The sequence below is a fragment of the Schistocerca piceifrons genome, chromosome 1, assembly GCF_021461385.2.
Source record: "Schistocerca piceifrons isolate TAMUIC-IGC-003096 chromosome 1, iqSchPice1.1, whole genome shotgun sequence".
Classification (NCBI taxonomy): Eukaryota; Metazoa; Arthropoda; class Insecta; order Orthoptera; family Acrididae; genus Schistocerca; species Schistocerca piceifrons.
Genome location: NC_060138.1, coordinates 718,333,623 through 718,346,621, shown reverse-complemented (window position 1 = coordinate 718,346,621; position 12,999 = coordinate 718,333,623). Strand labels below are relative to the sequence as shown.

Sequence of the window (12,999 nt, the reverse complement as noted above, 5' to 3'; positions counted from 1 at the left end):
TTGCCATCTACATTTTATATCTCTAGTTTGGCCATCATCAGGCATTTTTCTGCCCAAACAGCAAAACTCATGCACTACTTTTAGTGCCTCGTTTCCTAATCTAGTTCCCACAACAGCACTTGACTTAATGTGACTACATTCCATTGTCTGTGTTTTGCTTTTGTTGATGTTCATCTCACATCCTCCTTTAAAGATAGTGTCCATTCTATTCATCTGCTCATCCAAGTACTTCGTTGTCTCTGATGAAATACAGTGTCATCAGCAAACTTCAAAGCTTTTATTTCTCTTCCTTGAACTTCAATTCCTACTCTAAATTCTTCTCTGATTTCCTTTACTGCTTGCTCAGTGTACAGGCAGAATAACATCAAGAAGAGGCTATAACCCTGTCTCACTCCCTTCTCAAGCACTGCTTCCCTTTCATGCCCCTAGACACACTTATAACTGCCATTGGGCTTCCGTACAAGTTGTAAATAGCCTTTTGCTCTTTGTATTTTACCCATTATATCTTCATAATTTCAAAGAGACTTTTCGAGTCAGCATTCTCAAAAGTGCTCTCCAAGTCTACGAATGCCTCAAACTCAATTTTGCCTTTCTTTAACCTATCTTCTATGATAAGTTTTCAGGTCAGTGTTGCCTCACATTTTCCTACATTTCTCCAGAATCCAAACTGATCTGCCCAAGATCAGCTTCTGCCAGTTTTTCAATTCCTCTGTAAAGAATTCGTGTTCGTTATTTGCAGCCAAGACTTTTAAATTGATAGTTTGGTAATATTCACACCTGTTGGCACTTGCTTTCTATGGAATTGGAATTATTACATTCTTCTTGAAGTCTGAGGGTTTTTCGTATGTCTTATACATCTTGCATACCAAGTGGAATAGTTTAGTAATGGCTGGTGGGATATCAGCAGTTCTGAGGGAATGTTGCCTGCTCCGGGGGCATTGTTTTGACCTAGGTTTTTCAGTGTTCGGAGAAATTCTTCTTGCAGTATCATATCCATCTCATCTTCATCTATGTCCTCTTCCTTTTCTATAACATTGTCTTCAAGCTCATCTCCCTAGTGCAAACCTTCTATATACTATTTCCACCTTTTCCTTCCTTACTTTGTACTAGTTTTCTAACTCAGCTCTTTATATTCTTACAGTCTCTTATCTTTTCTCCAAAAGCCTCTTTAATTTTCCTGTAGGCAGTAAATATCTTTCCCCCAGCGATATATGCTTCTAAATAGCTACATTTGTCATCCAGACATTCCTGCTTAGCCATTTCGCACTTATTATTAATCTCATATTTTAGATGTTTCTATTTCCTCTTGCCTGCGTCATTTGCTGCATTTTTATGTTTTCTCTTTCAATATGTCTTGTGATATCCACGAATTTCTATGAGGTCTAGTCTTTTTACCTATTTGATCCTCTGCTGCCTTCACTATTTCATGTCTCAAAGCTACCCACAGATATTACCATCAAATGTAATAGTTCATATTATGCAATTCCAAACAAATGGAAATGACTCACAGATTCCACAAACAGATATCAATGTGCACACACACTATATTAAACCCTACGTGTGGAATTATTTGTCATCCAGAGGAATAAGAAACTGAAGTAGCACCAGCTGTGGTTAAGTTAATAAAAAACTGAGTTCTGCCTGCCCTGCATTTAAAAATCTTTCCCACTGTGTTGACTTATAGGCAGAATCCTACCACAAGGTTTAACTTCCCATCAATGATGATCATTTAGAGGGATGCTAGCATACTTTCTCAAAATACCCTCCTAAGCCACAATATTCTGGTGCAAAGTAAGTAACATCAAAACAATATTCGTTTCACATAGAAGTGCAGTAACAATATTAGTAAAGTTGTAACCAAGCACTTGCAGAAGCCTCTTCAAGGACCTTGAGATTCTTATCTTGGGTTTCTTAGACAGCTTCCAAAGTAATTTTTCTGTAACAGTACTGTATTTGTAATTACTAATAAAAGTTAATTTACATTGAACTATGAAATTAACAACCAAAATATCAGAAGTAGAAAATTAGCATAGACTATGAATCCTTGTTGTCTAGTTTCAGGATGGAAAATGGGGCTTTTGTAGTCTAATGCAGAAGTCTTCAATAGGCAACAGATGTCTACCAGAAAATCACAAAGCCTCAAATTTTCAAAAACAAACTAGAAGAGTACCTTATTGACCAGTCTTCTTATAATTTATCACAATATATTGACTCAGGTATGTAAATTCTCTGAATCATTAAGTTATATAAATTCTCAGTATTGAGTAGCAGATGAAAACAACAGCTAAGTAGTGTAAGATGAACAGCAGTAGCTATGTTTCAAAGTAGCAGTCAAATTGTTATTTGTGTGCTTTCCAGTAGTGGTTTACAATGGGGTTGTTTCTGCCCTTTAATGTGTAACTCCCCCCATGAACCATGGACCTTGCCGTTGGTGGGGAGGCTTGCGTGCCTCAGCGATACAGATAGCCGTACCGTAGGTGCAACCACAACGGAGGGGTATCTGTTGAGAGGCCAGACAAACGTGTAGTTCCTGAAGAGGGGCAGCAGCCTTTTCAGTAGTTGCAAGGGCAACAGTCTGGATGATTGACTGATCTGGCCTTGTAACAATAACCAAAACGGCCTTGCTGTGCTGGTACTGCGAACGGCTGAAAGCAAGGGGAAACTACAGCCGTAATTTTTCCCGAGGGCATGCAGCTTTACTGTATGATTACATGATGATGGCGTCCTCTTGGGTAAAATATTCCGGAGGTAAAATAGTCCCCCATTCGGATCTCCGGGCGGGGACTACTCAAGAGGATGTCGTTATCAGGAGAAAGAAAACTGGCGTTCTACGGATCGGAGCGTGGAATGTCAGATCCCTTAATCGGGCAGGTAGGTTAGAAAATTTAAAAAGGGAAATGGATAGGTTGAAGTTAGATATAGTGGGAATTAGTGAAGTTCGGTGGCAGGAGGAACAAGACTTCTGGTCAGGTGACTACAGGGTTATAACACAAAATCAAATAGGGGTAATGCAGGAGTAGGTTTAATAATGAATAGGAAAATAGGAATGCGGGTAAGCTACTACAAACAGCATAGTGAACGCATTATTGTGGCCAAGATAGACACGAAGCCCACACCTACTACAGTAGTACAAGTTTATATGCCAACTAGCTCTGCAGATGACGAAGAAATTGAAGAAATGTATGATGAAATAAAAGAAATTATTCAGATTGTGAAGGGAGACGAAAATTTAATAGTCATGGGTGACTGGAATTCGAGTGTAGGAAAAGGGAGAGAAGGAAACATAGTAGGTGAATATGGATTGGGGGACAGAAATGAAAGAGGAAGCCGCCTTGTAGAATTTTGCACAGAGCACAACATAATCATACCTAACACTTGGTTTAAGAATCATGAAAGAAGGTTGTATACATGGAAGAACCCTGGAGATACTAGAAGGTTTCAGATAGATTATATAATGGTAAGACAGAGATTTAGGAACCAGGTTTTAAATTGTAAGACATTTCCAGGGGCAGATGTGGACTCGGACCACAATCTATTGGTTATGACCTGTAGATTAAAACTGAAGAAACTGCAAAAAGGTGGGAATTTAAGGAGATGGGACCTGGATAAACTAAAAGAACCAGAGGTTGTACAGAGATTCAGGGAGAGCATAAGGGAGCAATTGACAGGAATGGGGGAAATAAATACAGTAGAAGAAGAATGGGTAGCTTTGAGGGATGAAGTAGTGAAGGCAGCAGAGGATCAAGTAGGTAAAAAGACGAGGGCTAGTAGAAATCCTTGGGTAACAGAAGAAATATTGAATTTAATTGATGAAAGGAGAAAATATAAAAATGCAGTAAGTGAAACAGGCAAAAAGGAATACAAACGTCTCAAAAATGAGATCAACAGGAAGTGCAAAATGGCTAAGCAGGGATGGCTAGAGGACAAATGTAAGGATGTAGAGGCCTATCTCACTAGGGGTAAGATAGATACCGCCTACAGGAAAATTAAAGAGACCTTTGGAGATAAGAGAACGACTTGTATGAATATCAAGAGCTCAGATGGAAACCCAGTTCTAAGCAAAGAAGGGAAAGCAGAAAGGTGGAAGGAGTATATAGAGAGTCTATACAAGGGCGATGTACTTGAGGACAATACTATGGAAATGGAAGAGGATGTAGATGAAGATGAAATGGGAGATATGATACTGCGTGAAGAGTTTGACAGAGCACTGAAAGACCTGAGTCGAAACAAGGCCCCCGGAGTAGACAATATTCCATTGGAACTACTGACGGCCGTGGGAGAGCCAGTCCTGACAAAACTCTACCATCTGGTGAGCAAGATGTATGAAACAGGCGAAATACCCTCAGACTTCAAGAAGAATATAATAATTCCAATCCCAAAGAAAGCAGGTGTTGACAGATGTGAGAATTATCGAACTATCAGTTTAATAAGTCACAGCTGCAAAATACTAACACGAATTCTTTACAGACGAATGGAAAAACTAGTAGAAGCCAACCTCGGGGAAGATCAGTTTGGATTCCGTAGAAACACTGGAACACGTGAGGCAATACTGACCTTACGACTTATTTTAGAAGAAAGATTAAGGAAAGGCAAACCTACGTTTCTAGCATTTGTAGACTTAGAGAAAGCTTTTGACAATGTTGACTGGAATACTCTCTTTCAAATTCTAAAGGTGGCAGGGGTAAAATACAGGGAGCGAAAAGCTATTTACAATTTGTACAGAAACCAGATGGCAGTTATAAGAGTCGAGGGACATGAAAGGGAAGCAGTGGTTGGGAAGGGAGTAAGACAGGGTTGTAGCCTCTCCCCGATGTTGTTCAATCTGTATATTGAGCAAGCAGTAAAGGAAACAAAAGAAAAATTCGGAGTAGGTATTAAAATCCATGGAGAAGAAATAAAAACTTTGAGGTTCGCTGATGACATTGTAATTCTGTCAGAGACAGCAATGGACTTGGAAGAGCAGTTGAATGGAATGGACAGTGTCTTGAAAGGAGGATATAAGATGAACATCAACAAAAGCAAAACAAGGATAATGGAATGTAGTCTAATTAAGTCGGGTGATGCTGAGGGAATTAGATTAGGAAATGAGGCACTTAAAGTAGTAAAGAAGTTTTGCTATTTGGGGAGCAAAATAACTGATGATGGTCGAAGTAGAGAGGATATAAAATGTAGGCTGGCAATGGCAAGGAAGGCGTTTCTGAAGAAGAGAAATTTGTTAACATCCTGTATTGATTTAAGTGTCAGGAAGTCATTTCTGAGAGTATTCGTATGGAGTGTAGCCATGTATGGAAGTGAAACATGGACGATGAATAGTTTGGACAAGAAGAGAATAGAAGCTTTCGAAATGTGGTGCTACAGAAGAATGCTGAAGATTAGATGGGTAGATCACATAACTAATGAGGAAGTATTGAATAGGATTGGGGAGAAGAGAAGTTTGTGGCACAACTTGACCAGAAGAAGGGATCGGTTGGTAGGACATGTTCTGAGGCATCAAGGGATCACCAATTTAGTATTGGAGGGCAGCGTGGAGGGTGAAAATCGTAGAGGGAGACCAAGAGATGAATACACTAAGCAGATTCAGAAGGATGTAGGTTGCAGTAGGTACTGGGAGATGAAAAAGCTTGCACAGGATAGAGTAGCATGGAGAGCTGCATCAAACCAGTCTCAGGACTGAAGACCACAACAACAACAACAACAACAACAATGTTTAACTTTATTCATGCCACATCCCTTGCAGTCCCTCCTTCAAATGAAAATTATGAAACAATATGAGAGTGAATTTCAACTTCTCAAAGATTTTTATAAGTCATTTTCCCCTTATCTGTCAAAACTCAGCAACATCAAACAATGGAAACTCCAGGTTGGAATACCAACAATATTAGAAAATTCCTAGTATTGTTGAAACTCAGCAACAGTTTGAAGTTTTATCATTTATTGCTTCACATATAATCAATTTAATCATGTACACATCTGTCTCTCTCAGATTGGCAAACTTGTAACTCAAAATTAAGAGTTTAACATCTTCAATTTTTTGGTCCTGTCCTCCTCAGTTGCGCGTAATACTACGGTATGTTGATGATTTTCACTTATGGACCGTCTGAGACAGCAACTGAATAAAACACAATTTTAGTGCCATACGCGTTTCGCCTTTATTTTCTGCAAGGCATCATCAGTGGCCTGTAGTATGTACATATTTCGATCTTTGGCAAAAATATTTGACAGTCGGCAACAGAAACCAAAACATTGCATTAAAAGCGTTCAGTGCATAGTGCTGTGGAATGCAGAAAAAACAGCAAATTGGCGCTCATAGGAAGAAGAACAAGGCCAAAAATGCAACAGGAGCGTAATATGTAAGAAACTGTCTACGCAACCTGTAAGTACAGTTCAAAACATTACTACTTAATAGGAAATACCAACCACCAGAACTGTTTATAACCTATAGGCACAGCGACAAAAATGTAAATAAAATAGCTAACATATGTACATATTACAGGCCACTGATGATGCCTTGCAGAAAATAAAGGCGAAACGCGTATGGCACTAAAATTGTGTTTTATTCAGTTGCTGTCAGACGGTCCATAAGTGAAAATCATCAACATACCGTAGTTAAGAGTTTAAGTCTGTAATAAACTATTTTAGTAGCTTGTAATGTATGTACCTTTATTTGATGATGAATTAGCAACCTGTTCTGGGGCTTCACTCCCAGTAGCACAGCTCACTAATGTTATCTTTCCAATATTAGGTTCATTTTCTGTTTCACATTCCTCATTTTCATGATTTTCTTCAGACTTTTCTTCAATTTCTCGGTTGTTTTCTTCTTGTAATTCAGAAGCTTCCTTATTGTTTATCTCATCTCCATTAACATAATCAGTCTCTCTGGCTCCTATAAAAAAACATTTAAAAAGTATTTACATTTCTGTTTTTAATCACAAAACGTGTAATTTTTCAATTACTTCTCAGGCATAAAAATTTAATGTACCTGGAACACTTGCAATACAGAGCAAGTGTGAACTACAGACACTGAAGGTTTCTAAGACATCAGCTGGATTATTGGCATCAATAACAGTCACTTTACTACAAGAATGTGTGCTGGTGCATATCCAAACTAGTGATGAAAGCTGTTGTTCCAATTCTTCACATTCCTTCCCCAGTTTTTCGCCTTCCTATTAAAGTGATGGAAATATAATCAAGGCTTCTTAGTAACAGTGATAGCTACTGTGAAAATATTATTTGATTGCAAATATAATCAATACACTGATATCGCTAAACAATGTTTCACAGTAATACATAAATAAAGCATCCTGCTCTTAACACATTCCCGAAATCTCTACATTTTGTTTGACAACCTTACCCATGGTCTCCAAATTTTGTTTGGTTGTCTTACCTTTAATTCTTGATCAAGTTTTTCAATCTCAGAGCAGTTCTTTTCAGATTGTTCTTCTTCACCTTTCTCCTCACCTTCTGGGCGTGTATAAAACACACTTGCTCCAACAATATTCCCACCGTCACGTGTACGGCCACCAGTGAGATTTACTCCAGCTGCACACCAGATCTATTAAGTAAAAATTCATATTTCACAACAAAAATTAAAGTAAATTAATCCTGAAGTTAGACAGGATACACTGACACTATGATCTCAGTGAGACTCTAGTACAGCTGGCAAGGGACGATCCCCAACAGGTAGTAACACTGTTGTCAGCTTTAAAATGTGAAGTGCAGACAGTCACAGACAAAAATTATATTCGTCTATAGAGCTGTGATGATACCGAGCCATTGCCATTACTTAATCAACTGAGGTAGATGTGTGGAGCAGCTACGCCAAGATCATGGCAACTGTCAAGGATATTCTCTCACCAACTTATCACAGTGGATTTATCATCATTTCTCATTTTCAGGTTTCCTGTTTGATGAAACATGCAAACCAACCTCAGAAATTTGTTTTCCACCACAACAGCATATTTTGTGTAAAAATATAATTTGTTGCTTTGAACATGTGGAAAAGTAAATTTTACTTGTGATTATTACAGCTGTAATGTTAGTGGTTGTTATCAGTTGCCTATTGACAACTGTACAATAGCAAACTATATCCTATGGATATTGTGTCTGTTGAAGATGGGCAGGATGGTAAATGAAAAAATCAGTTCGCTGCTGCATTTTGATTTATTTGATTGCAGCTTGTGGAACATTTTGTTTCGGTATTTCTGCAAGTCAGATCTTTCAACTTATGGGCATAGCTCCACCATGAGCAAAGAGAAGAACTGCTGCACAGGCTGAAAAATAGAAGCAACTGACAGGCTCCCAGACATATATTCCTCAGCCACTGAGGCTGAAATCAAGAGATATTTTTACAATCAACCAAAGCAACCACAACACCACCTAATAAAGGCAGAGTAGAACTGTGGCAGAATTAATCTACAATAGGTCCAAGGAAAAATCTGAAGAAGGAATTTTCTAATGGTTTAGAGCTCCTTAATTCAACATGGAAAGTCCTGAATAACATCCGGACAGGCATATTCCAGTATAAAGAGGATTTGAAGAAATGGGGCTACATTAATACTAAGGAATTCTCTGAGTGTGATGAGTTACACATGAACACTCCTCTTGCTAATCTGCAGTAACCTGGATGAATTATGAACCTTAGATACTTGGTTACAGAAAATAGGAAGACTATTCAATTTTATGTTTTCTGGACTAATTTTGAATTTTGAGCACCTGAAAATCTTAGTGGACACTATTTTTGTTACCACATGACATATTACAATATTATTTAACATGTTTTTAATGTGCTGACTCAGTTATGTCACCTAAGTTTTTTTTAATACTGCAAATTATAGTTTTACTTAATAATTTTATTATTCCTATCATCACACTTGGTCTTGGAGAAGAAACAATAAATAAACCTTGAACAGAACATTAATCTAATACTTCATATTTATATTCAAGGACACTTATCAAAGCCAAGACCAACAGATTTGTTTAAACAACCAAGTAAAAAATGGTGAAAACAGAAGAGGCATTGAGCAGCAGACAGGAATAGGAAAGACGAAAAACTGCTCCGCTGTATCTTTCTTCCCAGAGGTGTTAGTTCCTTGGCACAAAGGTAGTGTTTCTGTCAATCTTTAACAGTATTGAAGAATGCAAGTGGCAAATTTACATCTCTTGCATCGCATGCCTATCACTGCTGAGTTCAAAATGTCAGTCTGAGCTGCAGTCATATAAACATGGCCGCGTTGAGGGATTCTCCCGCAAAGTACAAATTTCAAAGCATTATTAGTTTCCTGCAAGCAGTAAGGAATAGTACTTTTCATGGAGTAATTTTCTAATAATAATAAATCAATCTTGCAACTCTTTTTGTTTATGATACAGCAGGATATCATGGTGCCTTGAACCTGCTGTGCATGCTGTCCGCTTGTTGATTAGGGTGAGGATACCCCCAGAGCGAGTTCAATTTTATGACTTGGAATTAGTGTTTTCCCACTGTTTGCAATATTTTTATTGGTTCTGTATCTTCAGTATGCTGGGGTTGGACTGGATCTGCAACTTTCCAATTCCAACGACTGTTACAAAAACTTTCCTAATTGCACAGGAAGAACATTTTTATTTACAGGTGACCAGTTTTTAACTGTTTGTTCATTATAAAATCAGCCACAAACCTCAGCCTTTCACTGCACAAGTCATACAAGGGGAAAATTGGCCATGAAATCAATAACTGTAGTAACAGATAATGTATGCACATTGCTGTCAGATGGTTGACAGTGTTTATGCAAGACTTACATTTATGGCCAATGTGATAGTGGAAAAATAGTCCAAGACTGGTCATCAATAAATAAATGTTTTTCATATGCAACGTAATACGGTTTTCATAAGGTACTGAAATTCTTTATTGGTCCCTTCAAATTTTCTATGTTTACAATGTTAATTCACATCCACATCTGCATTACTAAAACTATAAATGTCTGCCTTTTGAACTTAATGAAGTAATGTTCATGGAGAAAAATAAGTGTAACTGACATAAAATGACACTGGCAAAGCATTGTCTAGCAGGTAGCGTTAAATTCAGTTAACTTCCTCAAGCCCTGTCTTCCTAGTTTTGAAGTAACCGAACTCGTTAAAAGGGGGAACAACTCATGCTGCAGTACTTTATCTTATAACACTGCCAACTTAACGAAACTACACTGGGTGTAATGTTTGTCATAGTTATGTTACTGAACAAAGTGTTAGGCTGGGCAATACTTCTGTATTAGTCCAAATAGATGGGAAGTTGGCAACAATTAACAAGAACTATGAAAGTGCCTCATCTGGATAAAATGCAAACTACTTTCAAGCCACTGCAGGCAAGGTGCCTGCACTAAATGGAAATTGTTGGTACATTAATCTAAAAAAATTCTAATAAGTTTGATTTGCTGGGAGACATCATCAAGTATTGCACAGTGTACATATTTTTGCAGAATATACGGCTATATCTGGGGTGGTAGTTAAGAGGGACATAGTAGCACAGCTCAAATAGCTGTAAGTGAAAATAGTGGCATCGATATTTAAATAAAATCGTGATTGTCACATGCTTTTGGCATTTCTTTTGGAATATGTCCCAATTTTTGAGGCATGATTAGGTTGAGACCTGAAAGCACAGTTAAAATTTAACTGTAAAGTCTGCTCTGTATCATGTCATATGGAAGCATATTTCATCATGCAATCACGTATCTACATACAGGTAATGTCATGATTATCAGTATCAAACTTAATTCTCTCATTGGTCTGCCATCTTGTGTAATACGTCATCACTACCAGCTATCATATTTTACCCATTTCCTTATAATAATAATTTTTAATGTAACAATATTATGAGAATGAAAGTTCCCACTAACCATATAGTGGTGATGCTGGGTTGAAGATAGGCACAACAAAAAGGCTCGCCCAATTATAACTCTTGGCTATTAAGGCCTTCATCATAATATTAGTACATTCCATCCTGGATTTTCCATTGTTTAATTTTTAATGTAAGATGTATAAAATTTTATGACTTGAAGTTAGAGATACTTCTTGTCTAGAGTTTGGTGTCATAGATATGTATTAACACATTGTAATTACTTTCAGGTTTCCAGTAAATTTTTGACTGTTTATAAACTAGAAGCCCAGACAAAGAAATTCACTAGAAGCAATTGAAACAAACTTTAATGCTGGAATTTTGGCAAAAAGTTAGGAACTACCAAAGTAAGAAAATTGAAAACTGTTGTAAGACCACAGGTCTCAAATTGGTGGCCAATAAAATTAATACAATTGCTTATTTATGTTTTATAGAATATGTGCTTAAAAATTAATTTGCTGCCATTTACATTTTCTTGTAATTTACACAATTTTTAAAGTTCCAAAGAGTAAAACAGGTGTTTCCCTGTAGTTGCACAAAATGGAATAACCTGAAAATGCAACTATATTTTCATTACTCCCCATCTGGAACACATTCATATGTTTGTGTTCAATCAGTAGTAACATCATTCTTTGTAGCATGGAAGATTGGGCTTTCTGACCTAGGGCATCAGTACAAAATTAGATCTTTGGAATTTATGATTCCACCTAAAAATTATGGTAATAATCTTAATCATTTCCCAGTACAGAATCAAGTTTTCTTCAAGCACAGACAAACACAAATAGGATAAAATCATCATCATCATCATCATCATCATCATAAGTCTTTAAGATGGTGGTCCTCTGACTACTTCTCAGTGTTATGACCTGCAAGGAGCTACCAGAGTTTGTGTTGCCACCTAAAGTAAAACATGCATGAATCTATCATGACCCAAGATCAGTAATTAAAGGATTCTGCAACACTTTCCTGTCACCCTCTTTGAACAAATCTGCCCAAGTACTCTGAATAATTTTGCTCAACATCAATAATACTTCAACTAACAACAGAAATAATACTCATATTCTAAGTGCCAGCTAACTCCAGCTACTTGGCAGATTCATAAACACAAACCATCAGTATTACCTAGCAAAATACATACAAATACTAATGCAATTAAGATGCTGTAAAGTACAGTTCATAACTTAAAATAAAGGTGCAGAAGTGAAAATGGCAAGATGTGTACCTGCATATTTACCTTCATCCCAGTTTCTCTCTCATGAAGAGGTCGACAATAAACAGGGACAGGGACAGGCACATGGCCTCCACTAGTGCTAGACAACCGCGGTGTATGTGGTGGTGGACCTCCACTACCAGGTTTCGCAGGCAAACTCCATCCATACGCCTGCAGACGACCATCATCTTTACGTACATGTGCTCGCACTTGTCTGTACTGCTCACGTCGCTCTGTCGCACGTCGTTGTGCCAGCTTCTCTGATGATCTGAATTGGGAACAATCATTCTTTTTAACTTGTGTCCTCTTTTTTAATTAAGTAATGTTTACTATAAATGGGCTAAGTTGATCCCTGACAATAGTAGGGCATGGGGGCAGCAGCTTCACAGGCGTATCTCAGACAATAACTTAACTCAATTTTGTAAACATCCATATGGCAATGCCTCAGTGTTGTCACAACTCTGTGGACTGGTGCTGTTTTCACCTGCGGCTACTGCCGCTTCACGATGTAAAGATGGCAGCAGCACTATGAGATGTCAGGGATCTTTTTACACCATTTTGAATACAATAATTTCTTACCCTCTTTTCATGTAGAGTACAGGAAATTTTTGATTATCTGAGTAAGATCTGACACTGAATTTGAGAGATCTAACAGTGGAAAATGAGAGAAGTAAAAGGACTGTGGGTGCATTGGTGGAAATGAGGCCTGTGTAGCACTGAAATGGCAACAGGGAAGGGGGCAGGTCGGTAACGGACAATGGCTAACGAAGGCTGAGGTCAGGACTGTTATAGGAATGTAGGATATATTGTAGCGAGAGTTTCCACCTACGCAATTCAGAAAAGTTGGTGTTGGTGGGAAGGATCCAGATGGCACAGGCAGTGAAGCAGTCACTGAAATGAAAAACATCATGCTGGGCAACGTGCT

General features: G+C 37.9%; 1 protein-coding gene across 13 annotated transcripts in view; it reads right to left on the bottom strand.

Moving 5' to 3' along the window:
* The window catches only part of LOC124711044 (C-Jun-amino-terminal kinase-interacting protein 4), a 265,595-nt gene that overhangs the window by 149,868 nt on the left and 102,728 nt on the right, over window positions 1-12,999 (bottom strand). For 9 of the 13 annotated variants that reach the window (XM_047241003.1, XM_047241012.1, XM_047240972.1 and 6 more), the window contains 4 exons: window positions 12,087-12,342; window positions 7,385-7,552; window positions 6,980-7,163; window positions 6,659-6,883 (listed from right to left, as the gene is read on the bottom strand). In XM_047241003.1, coding sequence (XP_047096959.1) covers window positions 6,659-6,883; window positions 6,980-7,163; window positions 7,385-7,552; window positions 12,087-12,342 — 833 coding nt within the window. The remainder of the gene's footprint in view (window positions 1-6,658; window positions 6,884-6,979; window positions 7,164-7,384; window positions 7,553-12,086; window positions 12,343-12,999) is intronic. The other 4 variants (XM_047240976.1, XM_047240973.1, XM_047241027.1 and 1 more) reach the window with 1 other exon arrangement.